The 14,941-nt window shown below is 35.2% G+C and overlaps 1 protein-coding gene across 2 annotated transcripts in view; it reads right to left on the reverse strand.

Moving 5' to 3' along the window:
• LOC145662836 (isovaleryl-CoA dehydrogenase, mitochondrial) overlaps nucleotides 1-14,941 on the reverse strand; it is a 69,758-nt gene that overhangs the window by 34,718 nt on the left and 20,099 nt on the right. For both annotated transcript variants that reach the window (XM_081728752.1, XM_081728753.1), the window contains exons 2-3: nucleotides 9,440-9,529; nucleotides 3,635-3,856 (exon numbers count right to left, since the gene is read on the reverse strand). In XM_081728752.1, coding sequence (XP_081584878.1) covers nucleotides 3,635-3,856; nucleotides 9,440-9,529 — 312 coding nt within the window. The remainder of the gene's footprint in view (nucleotides 1-3,634; nucleotides 3,857-9,439; nucleotides 9,530-14,941) is intronic.

Here is a 14,941-nt window from a genome sequence, read left to right on the forward strand (position 1 = left end):
GTCTTGCTAAATATATGCCAGAATATCTTCCACTTTTTCTGTGATTGGTCGCCCACTGCGAGGAGCATCTTCGACATCAAAATTTGCAGAACAAAAGCGACTGAACCATCTTTTGGCTGTTGCTTTTGATAACTTATCTTGCCCATAAGCAGCACAAATTTTTTCACGGCCCTACGTAACATTTCCGCCTTTTTCGAAACAAAATTGTAGAATGTACCGCAGTTTTGCAGGAAGTTCCTTTATCTTTAGGGGGCAATACATTAAGTATGATTATAAGAATTCCAACTCTTTTCACATAGCTACAAGCTTCAATTGCCAGCTATCAAATGAACTCGCTGCGACTCATATATATATATCCTGAAATTTGGGACACTAACACCATCTCGTGTGGAAATGGCTCACTACTTTTTAGACTACCTGATATTAACAACAAAAATGTATCCGTTGAAGTTTTAGGTGGAATCAGCTTATGTTTGTAAAAGTAATGATTATGAATGACGATTTATGAAAGTTGTTGAAATTTAAAAGGCTGGTAAGAGGATTTCCCGTCACCTATGTGACTACGAGATTCTAAAGAGGGCACAGAGAACGGCAAAAAAAAAAAAAAAAAAAAAAAAAAAAAAAAAAAAAAAAAAAAAAAAAAATCAATGTCGTAAGCAGGACGACGTAAGCCCGACAAGTAAACGTTCTTACCCAACAATCAGGAATTTATATATATATTAGCTAAATTTTAACCGAGATTTAACCGAGATCCCTTGATCCTTAGCATTTCCCAAGCATGTATACTAACATCTTGTAATTGAGAACAGTAATCTGTGGAAGTACATAAGAGTTTCTTTCAAAGTCTCTAATATCGATCGTGGCTTCCTTTCTCATTCACCAAACAGGTCGTGTCTTAACTTTTAGAATAACTATTAATTAATGAATTAATTGCAGTTACAGTTTTCTTCGTATTACCAACAAATATTGGTCAAAAGCAAGTTAGAATTTGGTTATTTACAAATTACCACAGCAAACTCAAACTTGTGTAAAAACTCTCTTCGTTTGTCACCGTTGACAGGTTCTGCTGTGAACAGGTATGATTCTTAAAAGTTACTATATCCCAGTAATGCGTTGAAAATTTATTTTGATATAAGCAAAAGAGTTTTGTTTTACAGTGTGAAACTACAGTAAACTTCTAAACTATGCTAATTCAATACTGAAATTTGTAGTAGTACATTTCTATAGCTACAAATTCAATGGAGGTATAAGATCACAGAGAACCTGTTCCTTGGGCTGAATCGATATAAGAAAACTGCCTCTTACTATTTTGGAGCTTAACATTGAAATCTGAAGTGCTAATTTATGTCTATCACTTCCTGTTGCAATAGAGGAATAAAAATAGGGTTGAAGTATAAATGCTTGTCGTTATCTATTCCCATTTAATCCATTATGTGATCAGTGTTGTAATAAAAAAAAAAAAATCGTAAATTTTCATTACTTCTAGTTCGAAAAGTCGAGTCACAACCCATTCTTGGGACACTGAATCTGTGTCAATTAACCACTTTTAGAGATCTCTCACCGTCTTCGCTCTATGGAAATACGTACTGAAACAAGAAGTACTAGTAAATTTAAACCACTTCCAGTTTTCGCATAGTGTTGCGGATCGTAATGGTATGTTCTCTTGAGATGCTGGATTGATTGTTAACTGCAGTTCTTGTTCAATGGCGATTGACGGTGAAACTGGAGATGGTTGATTTCTACCACTTCCGGCTTGAACAAAGTGTTAACGACCCTATTCTCGGTCGGGAGATGGACCCTATTCTTGGAACGACGCTCAATCGATTGTATAAAGCCGCTCGTCGATACCTCTGACCATTTTTGCTTTATGGTAATCAATATTGAAACCAAAGACACTATATAGTACAGTTCAACTACTTCTGGTTTCAGTAGAGTGTTGCGAATAGTAATGGTATGTTCTCTTCAGACGCCGAATTGATTGCAAAAAACCACTTGTCACCATCTATTCACTTTTCTGTTCTATGGGGAACAATGTTAAAACCGGAAATAGCTGATTTATACAATTTTCAGTTTGAATAGAGGGTTAACGGAGAAAACAAAACCTATTTTTGAGATGCTGAATCAGTTACAAAAGACCGCTTTTTGATATTTTCTGCCGATTTTTCTCTATAGTAATCAGCTTAGAAACCGATACTAGTAAATTTCAGCTACATCCAGTTTCGGTATTGTGTTGCGGGTAATGACGGTATGTTCTTTTGAGACGCTGAATCGATCAAAAATAGCTTGTCACTATCTATTCCAGGTTTGTTCTATGGCGATAAACGTTAATTTTCTATTTTAACCACTTCCGGTTCGAATAGAGGGTTAGCGAAGGAGATGGAACCTATTCTTGGAACGCTGAATAGAGTCCAGAAAAAAACTCCTCTCGATATCTCTTACTATTTTTGATCTGATATTTGTCGACAGATGGGCGGACGAACACAACAGTTCTATAAGACTTTCGACACTTTGCATACATACTTTGGAAGACTAAAAATGAAAATGAATTTTAGAAAATAATTTTTGATTGTTACCGGAATTTACTTTTAAGAATTAGACAACTCCAGAGTAGAGACTAGCAACGTTGAGAAATAAAGAAGGTTTTCGCACAAGTTTGCACTTATGTTTAAATTATCAATAACCGAAGTATTGTTATCGTTAATAGGAAGAAAAATTGTGAACACAATTAATTAATAGTTATAAAAGTGAAGACACTACGTAAGTGAGGAAAGGAGACATTATTTATTAGAAATTCGGAAAAAAAAGGTCTTACACGCTTTCAAAGGCTACTATTTTGCAACAGTCCTTAATATGTAATTGGTTACAAGAAGTTAATGTATACATTTGGGACGTAAAAAGGATCAAGCGAAAACCTTCAACTGACTGAAGATGAGTGTCATAGTTGAAACCATATGGAACCAAATAAGAAATTAACGGATTTATTGGGACGATAGTTTAATTATTATACTTTAGAATGAGGGATGACCATGCAACACCAATCGATACACTAACATTTTTGGACCGTTGTGGCAGGAGGTCAAGACCCAAGAGGATAGTTTCCTAACGAAACATGTTACCCTCACTCACGGTAACATAAGATTCCATATAGTCAACAGTACGCTACTGCGAAGCCCTGCCCGTCCAGCCATAGCCTTGTTTCGCTGTCTTGCGACCTCCATGTACTTAACAATTTAAAAGAAAGAAAAAAAGGGAGGGGTACCTACTTTCAGTCGAATTAAATGTGTCGGCTAATATCACAATAAGAAAGTGTGTTGCTACTGATATAAAGTATTAATATGTGAGTGCATTTCCTTTCTTTTGTCGTTTTGTGCCGAGTTTTAATTGATTGATTCTTATAATAATGAAATCTTTTTTCATTATAATTATTTATCATTACGAATATGTAAGTCAATGTTTTTAAACAGTCAGACGAAATAGTTTTACTTAGAAGGCAAGCTGGTTAATTCTATTTAATTATTCTTCCAATATAGGTTAAATTCACGTGGAAAACAATTTAATTAAAGAGAAAATAACGACTAAAATGTTGAAAAGAGCTGGTTTCAACTTCATTTCGTTTCACAATTTATAATATTACCTTAGGCAAGTACGTATGCTTTTGCTCTTCAGTTCCATTTCTGTGGATCTGGTTTACACAAAGGTTTGAATGGGCGCCATAACTAAGAGCTACTGCACTACAAGCTCTCGACAGTTCTTCCATAATCACAACATGATCCAAATAACTGCCATCGGAACCTCCATATTTACTCGACACAGTGATACCCAGTAAACCAAGGGAGCCAAGTTTTTTCCAAAATTCCTAAACAAAATAAATAAAAATCAAAATAAGATTACTTTCAGCTTTCAGATAAAACCTACAAATACGTGCAAAAATCTCCTTGTTCATAAATGACTTACGGTAGGGAGGAGTTAAAGCTACACAGCCTGCTTTTAACACCGTTTTCATATAAACTTAAACAGAAGAATCATTGACATTCATGACTAGAGAACAGATATTTATGAAGTTTCTAAAAATCCTCATGATTTTATAGAGTGCACTACATTTATATTATTTGAATGCTTTATGAAAGAAAATTCTCTTAAATATTTACAAACTTTCACACGAATTCCGCAACATTTGTTATGACTTCGGCTGTGAAAGTGCCAGCAAATTGGCCATATAGTAAACCTTCCATTAAAGGGACTAATTGGGATGAAAGAGTGTGCGTACAATGAGAAGTCCATTAAATCGTGAATTGTCCTCGTATAATCTAAATGTAAAATATTTCATGTACATACTATATTAGAAAATACGAAGTTGAATGTTGTTTTTTAAGAATCAAAGAACTAAATTGCCTGAAATGTTCGTAATCAGCCGATATTTTCTACCGACTACACTTAGTACATTAGACAAATTCAGTAAGTTAAATCTGAAGTCTGTTGATTCGCGGGTATGCTATATTCGTATTTGACTACTATTCGGTTGGTTGGTAGATTTGGAGTTTAGGGTTTCGTTCAGTACTCAGGCTATATGAGACGTAAACCTATTGTTAAAAGATTTGTGAGAATTAGCAAGGTGGTCAAAAAATGCTTTTAAAAAGTGTAGCAACTTAGTAACGTTATTGCGTTGTCGAATATAAGTAAAACTTGTTAATCAATGCGTTGAGAGATGACTACTTAAAAGCCTTTAAAAGTAACTAAGAAGTGTGTATCTGTGTATATAATAGAGTATTAACATATCTGGATATTATAAATAACTTTTACAAATATCAGTATGGTTTTAGAAAAAAATCGAGTACCATAAATGCTGTAACTGCAGTAGTAGAAGTTTAAGAATGTCTGGATAACAATACACTAGCAGCAGGATTATTTATTGATTTGAAGAAAACATTTGATACACCCAAGCATAAAATACTGCTACAAAAGGTAGAGAATATACGATTCAGAGACATATCTCTTTCTTGATTCAAGAGCTATCTATCTAATAAGTTACAGTATATCTTAGCAAATGGGAAATAAAGCAATAATGCAAAACAAGACTATGGTGTACCCAGAAGGGTCCATATTAGGACCGTTACTCTTCTTAATCTATGTGAATGTGTAAAACTACTTAAACAAAGAGGTAGAATAACTTTATTTGCTGATGACAGTGCTATATTTATATAGCACATACTATAGAAAAATTAGATAATTGTTTACAACAGCTACTTCTTATCTCCCGTGCACGTGGATACTTCTTACTGTTGTACTACCTACAAAAATTATTCTATTTGATGTACAAGTGATAATACAACACATAACAAACCGAGATCACGCTGTATTCACACTCCATGTTGAAGTGTGAACACAACATGATCTGGGTTTGAAAATGAAATGAAATCTTTAAGTGTTTTACGTCCCACGGTTATGCCGGTTAGGCTAAAGGAGACGATATGATCTGGGTTTGTTGTGTGTTCTGCGATATGCGTTTTCAAATCCTCCCACACATAGTCATACATTAAGAAAAAGGGCACTAGAAAAACATACATTAAGTACAAGCGCAAATTTTAGGAATGCAACAAAAAAAGAATAAGGACCAGGAAGCATTCATTTTCACATACTTCAAATCGTTGGTGGGTATATGCGAGCAACTTCCAACAGAAAGTTGTGAAACCGCGTTGCGAGGGGATACTTTTATTATTATTATTATTATTATTATTAAAGAAAGGAGCCCAGATGTCCAATGAAATGGTGTCTTTTGTTCCCATATCTCGGAATACTGTCCTTTGCGTCTCGCCACAACCACTCGATATTTTGCGTATGAGCGCCAGTAACGGGATCTACGAAATTCAGGCTATGATTCACTGTGAAGTGCTGAAACCCCACCTCAGCCAATCTATCATATGACTTCCAGCAGTCGCTATGAATGATTGTACCAGGTTCCACCAACTTTTCAAGAACACCTAAAAGCTCTTCAGCACTACTGTTCTTCACGACACACATGAATACATTACCATAATCAACCTCGTAACCTCCAAAAACCCACGTGCCATAGATCACACGACCGCAGTGATTTTTTCGTTTCCCGAACTTGGATTCATCTATCTGAACTGTTATCCCCGGACCCCCAAGTTTAGTAGAGCAATCCATAACCTAGCAGAAGCAAACCTCTCAAAAGTTTTTTTTAAAAAAAAAAAAAAAAAAAAAAAAAAAAGAAATATTCAGATTCATAGTAGCATTACTGATATTGGGACGGCTATTCCAACACCAGTAACCCATAAGGCGCATCACCGTTAAAAAATCGAGTTTCGCACTAGAAAAAAACGTTCCCTTGAAAAGCGAGGAGAAAAAAAAAGGCACTTTGTCTTCCTCCTCGAATTCCAATGAAACGTGTTTTTTTGACAGCGAAACACATTCCTTTCCCTAGAAAAAACCGCGTCCCTACAACATTTAGAACACAACTTACCTATTGGAAGAACCGCATGCTCCTGCAAAACACGCACTGCATCTTCTTTATGCTCCTTACTCGTTATCTCCACTACAAAGTATTCGGAAAGGGTGCACCTTTCGCAGGGGGGTATCCTGACCAGCACACCTCCTGCCATTTTGTCTTCCTCAGTAACTGCTGTCGCCACCTACATCAATGTGCGCAGACCCATCTACAAGTTGCATTCGACGACACTATTCAGTAGCGAAGACTGAACCTATGGCTCTAATTGCAAGACGTCATCGGCCCCGCACGGAAATTTCCGCAATTCATCCGAACTGCCTTCTGGACAAGCAATTTTCACTATCATGACCGAATGGTCTTAGCAACTTTCGGGTACGTCAATGGCCTACACCCGGACTTTGTCACTTTGCTACCGCAAACAAACGCAAACTTTGCTTTCTATCCACAAAAACCGCTGTGGAATGATGCTTGGCCTGGTACTACTCGCGTCGTATCAAACATTTGAAACGCGCTAGTCGTCAAAACAAACAGACCGGTGAAACAGCAGGAAAGGGGAATCCAGGTACGCTTTGTTTTTTTTCTTCAATAACTCATTAACTAATTCCAACTAACTTTGCTACCGACTTTCTAATATCCTAGATAGTCAATCAATAATTCCTAAAAAGTATAGCGTTCCCCCTCCTTCCCAAACGGGAAGTATCGATCAATAACTTTAACCAAGAATTCATATTATATATTGAGGAAGACATGTCTATACTATTTTAGTGATTATGTACAAATTCTTTGTGTTTAAATTTTAAAAAGTCACAAATAATATAATTTTTTACAAACTGTTGTCAAAGATAAATTAGCTCAATGAAACTGGTATTTAGAAGTTGGAGGTGAAAAGAGTCGAATATACAACATACTTAGGAATAGTAATAGATCAACATCAGACTTGGGAATTGCATATTAAAAGTTTAAAAAAGAAAATAGTTCCTATTGTAGGTATTACGCTTCACTTTAGAACAGTTCTAACAACAAATTTAAAAAGAATGGTGTACACACTTATAAATCAAAACTACAATCACTCTCAATATTAAAAAAAAAAAAAAAAAAAGTTATGCATGGTCGTCCTAAAGAGTTATCCAAAAAGTTTTTTTTTTTTTTTTTTTTTTTTTTTGCGTCAAATATACTGCCATTTGATTTACTAATATAAATGTATTCCTGTATGTATGTACATAATACTGTACTTACACGTAATATACTGAGTAATTTACTTTTAATATAGAGGAATGATATCCATGATTACAATACGAGAAAAAAGAATCAATTGAAATTGGCAATCCTAATTCAACAATCTATGGTATAAATAAATTGTTATGTATTATAATATCACTGAAACTTACAACAGACTGCCCCGGAAAATGAAGAACTCAAAATCAATTCCATTATTTGAAAAAGAAATTTAAAAATAGTTTTGGAATAAATATGTTGCATAAAGCGTAACTTAAGTTTTAAAAATGAAAACTAAGCGTAGAAATTTTGAAGAAAGAAAAAAAAAAAAAAAAGCCAAAGATATTACAAGATAGAAATACTTAATCCCTTAATGTCAGCTAATGCTCACTGAGACTACCTAATTCTCATTCTTTGCTGCAATACTTGTCAAAATGCCATATGGGAATTTCGGAGTGACCAATTCTTTTTATCAAATAAAATATAAAATGTGGGAAATCTGGAACCCTTTAAATAATTACTATCAAATACAATATGGGAAATTTGAATAATCAATATCCGTTGGGTATTTTCGTCTCCATTTTTATTCTCTTTTTTAAAATTGTATCTTATTGTAACCTATTGTATTTAAATTTTAATTATATTACAGCATTACAGATTTCCATTGTTTGTCGAATGATTGTTGTGAAACTGGAAGTTCAAAGTAATAATGTAGGTTGTGGTATATTTCCTTCTTTAATAACTTTGGTGTGGGAGACCCGGGTTCGATTCCCGGCGGGAGCTCATGTGGTTCGGATTCCACGTTAATCAGTAGGTCCACGTCTCGTATAGCCTCGCTGCTGAACGGGACGTTAAACCCAAACTCAACTCAACTTCTTTAATAACTCTTTTATTCTATATTATAGGTCTGTTCATGAAATATAAACATCATTACAAGAGTCATTTTTCAGTTAATTATACTTAAAAAGAACAACAACAAAACCTCTCCTTTTGTAAATCCTTCCAAGATAAATGGCTCATTCTGTAGTAGTTCTTAAAAATTTAGTATTTATGAGATATAAACGAAATCGCCTGGGCAGTTCTTGAGAAAATCGTTGGGAAGCAACTCATCCCAAGATTAAACACACATCTCTTCTAAGTTTATCTCTAAGAAATGGCATACCACACTGTAAGGCTGTAAATTAAATACTGAATTATGAATAAAATTGATCAAGATGACTTCGAGAAATTGCAATTTTCTATTTTCGCCCTTATTTTTGGTGAGGAGAAAATTCGAAACATCTCCCTAAGCGATCTTATAAAACTGGTTCGCATGGAGTGAACAGTATGACTCCTAGCCGTGTGCAGACAATTCGGGACGAATAAATGGACAGATATTCAAAAATATTTTTTTTGGCATGTAGGAGTAATGAAAGATTTTTTTTTTTAATGGTTACAACATTCTCTTCTCTCATATCAACGCCCAAAAGTAAAATTGTAACGCAAGCACACAATTTCTGAGACAAAAGCAAGAATTATTCCCGAATGACTTACTGTTAATCTCCAACTATCTTGTCTAACCCACGGGGTACAACGTAGTTCAAACAAAGATCTACACTGTCAGTACTGGTATGAGGAAGGGACGAGCGTTGCGACAATACATGAAAATAAGGCAACGAAGTTAGTTCCAAAAAGAAATATTTGCGTATGGTTGTATTATTCTAGTATTGTTGAGAATTAAAAGTTTATGATTGTTTATTGTGCTATTGTAACACTTACTCTCATTTGAGCAAACTCATTCTTCTTATCAATTTCAGCTGCCAAGGGAGCTAATTCCTTTTGAGCAAGATTGAATACAGTCTGACGGAGCTGCAAAAAGAAATAAATATTGAAGTTTCATCGTGGCAAGTTAATTTCTAATTAATAGCTGATGCTTTGAAAATGTATAGTTTACAACAATTATTTTGATAAATAATAAAAACTAACATCGGTTACAGAAAAACTGATGTAATTTATTTTACGGCCATTGTGTCACTGTCAAGAGAAAACAAACAATAAATATAATCTGATAGTTGACAGCATAAATATATATTTACATATACAGCACATAAACAAAATCCGTTCTAGCAGAACAAAAACTATTTTATAATTGGCAACGAACGATATACCTTTTAGCGCCATATGCATTTGTTTTCCTCGAATTTGTTGGAGAATTTACCCACAAGCTAGTCATCTGGTTCAGTTCGACATGATCTGTTTTTAGTCTCTGGAGAATAATTCAGTTCTACAGAAATTGAAGTTTGAGAGTTAATGATAATATTGGGCTACATCTCATAACCATACTATATAGTAATTTTATTAGTGTCATCAATGGAGAACTTGATGATAGTATATTTCGGTATTAGTTTCACCTTAATGCGTGGCAGGGTTGTCGCATCAATTTTAAAGTTTACCAATATATATAAAAGAAAGTGATTATATTTGTGACTTAATTCTTGAACCACCCGACCGATCTACTAGCGATATATACTAGCGTCACTTATCCGCTTCGCTGAATAAAATAAGAAAAATAGTAATATTTCACTTTGACAGCGCAACTTACCGGAGGGATATATATATATGATCAAATATGACCGATATTAGTGTCGAATCTATAGTTTTCGGGTTCGCTGAGATGAACAGTGACACTTCCGATGCCGTTTAAATCCAAATTTAGCCACGCAACATGGAGGAGGAGGAGACGGAAGATATAAAAATTGATCGGTATTAGAAAGCGCTTCAGTAATAGTAAAAAATGACTGAGCGAGTTTTCATTGAAACTCGACTCGATTCGAAACAGACATCTTTGAGCTGGACTCGAGAACTAGGCTCGAAAAATTTCTTTCCATTCTACTCGAATTTGATTCGGGTTTCGAGTCGAGTCGAGCCAAATGCTGTGCGTAGTTTCAAGTACTTTCTTTAAGTATCCTACATAGACAATACTACTACTACTACCACTTATTATTATAATAACACCAACGTGTATAAACATGAAAGATAGGCGGTTTGTATATGAATACTAGAAATTAGTTGACTGCTGACTTTAGTAGTTGTGAAGTCTAGGAGGCAAGGACATCGTTCACGAGGTTCTGGGTTTGAGTTTCGGAGGAGCAAGTATCCGGGCTTGAACCAAAAATTGTTAAAAGTTAGAGGGCGCCGGCCAAACATATTCAAAACTGCTCGGCCCCGGTTTGGGATCCTCAACGGCTCGGCTCACAGCTCGTTCACTATCCAGCCGAGCCAACAGCTCATCCAACCGAGCCAGCTCGAGCTGTTCACTCAGTTAAACCGAGCTGAGCCGATTAACATCACTAGCCGAGTTGGGCTTCTGCTTCGGCTCAAAAGTTCGACCGTGTACATTTCAGCCTTGGTGGTAAGAACTACAGTATATACTATATTGGTGCTCACGACATTTGAGGCTGTCTCGTTATAAAAATCCATTGTCTTGTTGACGAGACGAGATGCGAGCAGTGTCCCATCTTGTGAGCAACACTAAAAATATTCCACATTACTACTTACATTCCTCATAGCTTTCGCTTTCCAGTCTTATCAGGCAATGATTTCAAAACGAGCTAAACGATCGAGCAATTTATCAAATTCGACTCGACTCGAAACTCGAACTCAAAACAGTGACTCGGCTCGGAACTCGATTCGAGAAAATTACCTTTGACTCGACTCGAATTAGCTTCGAGTTTCGAGTCAAGTCAGTTTTAGCTCGACTCGTGCCTATCCCTATTCATTACTCAAAGAGATTATACTACAAAAACATTTTTTTTATAAGTTTATGAATGTTCCTTTTGTGATTTTTTTATAGTTTTTTATTATTGTTATGCAATTGCATCTGCCGACTCACTCATGAAAGACTCCTGATAAAAATACGTTGTACTGATCTTTACATGCTTGTTAATATAATTGTCAAAGAGTCATTTCAGAAGGACAAAAAGAAACAACTGCACAAGTGAAACCATTATACAGAATTACATATGGACAATTTCAAAGTACTGCAGAATACAGAAGAACCAATTTAGTTTAAATTGGTTCACTACGGCTTATATTAGTCCAAGTTAAAGAAATACAAGAACTTACTTTGCATAACAGTAAGTGAATAAAGATACCAATTATTTGAGTCCATTTTGACTCTGACCCATTTATACATAATACCAAAGATACTTCTGATTTCAATAAGATGCCTCTCGTGGGGTTTATATGACCCCCTCAACCCCCCAAAAGTACGGCATTTCGATATATTTGCTCCGTGTATTTATATCACATATGAACAGAAATAAGTTTGTTTCGCCTTGGTGTTATTATTCAACAACCGGGTTATGCTGGAAGGGGTCACATAAGCTTAAAGCGAAATCCAAATCGTTTCTCGGCTTACATCGGCAGACGTATCGCGTTTGTGGCCAATTAGTCTCGGTTTCGAGTTCAAATGAAGGACAATTTCTCTCGAATGTAAGACAAGAAGTGGTTTTGATTCCGTTTTAAGCTTATGTGACCCTTTCCAGCATAACCCGGTTGTTGCATAATAACACAAAGGCGAAACAATCTTATTTCAGTTCATATGTGATATAAATACTATAAGGAGCTAGCTTGTTTACCAGCGGGGGCTGAGGTAGAGGGGGAAAAATTCTAACATGCTTTCTGCCTGACTCTTGCGACACTCCCTGACCCTCCTTCTATATATCAGCGTTGCCAGGGGTAGAAAATTGTCACGTGAATGTCATTCTGAAGAGTTCGTGTGAGTTGGTTATTTATTGAGTGCTGTTGTGGTTGCGGTTTTATTGCTTATTAGTCATTTGACAATGGCTTCACAGCGTAAGAGAGGGCAAACTATACACAGCGAAGCAAGAGAAGTAATAAGGAAGGTCATAGTGCAGTGCGACGAAGAAGCGAGGGAGAAAAAACTGAAGCATTTATTATCAAATCCTAACTATTCTCAAATCTATTATCAAATCCTATTCTTTCAACATTATCTATGACTTGAATTTATTTTTTAATTGTATTGAGTATGTATCTTCATTATTTTGAGTTACATTTTAGTGCCTATTTTATAAATTTTAAGTGCCTATTTGCCTACCTATTTTCCAGGTTTTTAATGCCTAAACATCTGGTCTCTAGTAATAATGATTAATTGAACGTAAACATAAAACATACCGCTATATTCTTCATTGCACTTGTAAACTGTTACGTGTTAATAGGAATGTATATAATTTATTTATTTCAAGTGTTATATATAAGCTCTGAGATTAGGTTGTAAATAGATATATTATACAAAGACAATGCTATTTTTAGAGCCAACAAAATATCTTCGAAAGAGCGGAATATTCTTAGATATAATAATTATTAATAAGAATTAAAATTATTATTATTATTATTATTATTAATTATTTATAAGAATTAACGCTCTAAACGAGCTTAGAAGCTTCTAAATGTAGAACCTACACTTTTTCTTGCATAAAGTGGGATTTGAACCATTCCATTCAGCTGTCCCCAGCGGAATTGACCCCTTTATGTTGGAATCGGAGACTAAAATGCTAGACCACTCCGCCACGCGGGTGGCTATAAAATATAGAAGTGAATAATATGCAAAATGTACCCAAATACGGTAACTGCTTATGCAAATTTGTAAATGACGAGTTAAAAAAAAAAAAAAAAACTTTCGATAGCGATTGCATGATTTGCATAAACTCTTGAATTAAGTGAGTATTAGGTGATTTTTTTACAACGAACTGGCAATCCTGCCCAGGACCGGCGAGTGGCCGTTTCGTGGTGACGTGGGTGGGGCACCTGTCAATTAACTCTGAATTCCTCAGCCTCGCATTAAAGCTAGCTCCCTATATTACATAGAGCAAATTATTTAAACAAACAAACAAACAAAAAAAAAAGGTTTAAATAAAAAAGTTTAAACTAAAAAAAACAGTTTTTTTTATTTTTTCAATAAAAACCATGGTTTTTACCAACCCTGTTTAGCAGTTTTTGATTTTTTTTTTCTCTCGTAGCCCTCTGAAGAATTACATTAGGCCATATTCACATGTTATGGGTTTATGGAAAATAATTTTCTACATGTAAGCTAGACCTAAGAAGTACATTTTATACAGTTTAAATATTCTTTTAGTCTTTGTGTCATGTCTATGGCTTACCTCGATACAGTAGTAGAACAAATTATCACAACCGTGGATCAGGTCTTCACGTCTGTGGACACGACATTTTCAACAGTTTCAAAAATATTGAAAGTTACATGTTTGATCTGAACCACTATTCCAATTTTATTACTTAAGCTAATTAAGTTTCAACAAGTTTGAATAAACTTTGATTTTAAAAAAAAAATCTGGAATGAAGTTGGATTTGTTGCTGCTTTACACTGTAAGTCCTGTTGAAGTTCGGCATCAGTGATATCGATATCCACTCCCTTAATGACTGCAACGGAAAGCGTAAGTCAGAATGTAAGTCCATCTATGCTCAGTTAATAGTGGATTGGTGAGAAAATCATTGGCCTGAGGTCCAGTGTAAAATAGAACATAAAATTGCATTGCAGCCTATGAGTTGAAATAATCTTATGGCAGGGACCTTGTGAAATAGTAGTCTCCCAAGACTTAACGTGTGCTTGTGACCAAGATTTGGGTTAGTGGTGAAAGAAGGATCAGCCGTCACATGTACTACAAAATCAGGAAAATGATTATCTTTGTAGTATCACGAAAATATCAACTTTGATCGAATTTTTTAATTTAAGAGATCAGACATTTCATCATTAAAACAGTGTCGCCGTAGAGATACCAAAAATGTGTAAATAAGATATAAATGGTATTTCTAAAAACATGTACGAAGGACACCAGGAAATGAAAACACTTATATAAGCAAAAACAATTTTCTTCAGTGAAAGTGTGAAAGTCACGCATACGTCATAGAAACTATTATTTCATAGTCTAGAATAGACTGATCCGGAAGGACTTGAGAGTGAAAATAACAGATGAGGCGAATATAAAAACTCTTGGTTTTTAGACCAGGGGATCTTGTCTTCTCTCGGTCGTAGTGAGGATCGAGTCTCGGTCGGTCTTGGCTCGTATCCGATATCGCGAGAAGTCTCGTCTCGTTAACTTTGTCTCGTTTTGGACAATACTTGGCGGACTACTGTATTGGGAATCCAGAACATGTAAGTTGTATATTTTATGGTTTTTCTTAATTTGACACATGAGTATGGTCAGGCAAATGCGATTTTCCTTGTCCTCGGAACCTTAAGTT

The sequence above is a fragment of the Thermobia domestica genome, chromosome 10 (genome assembly GCF_964235325.1).
Source record: "Thermobia domestica chromosome 10, izTheDome1.hap1.1, whole genome shotgun sequence".
Classification (NCBI taxonomy): Eukaryota; Metazoa; Arthropoda; class Insecta; order Zygentoma; family Lepismatidae; genus Thermobia; species Thermobia domestica.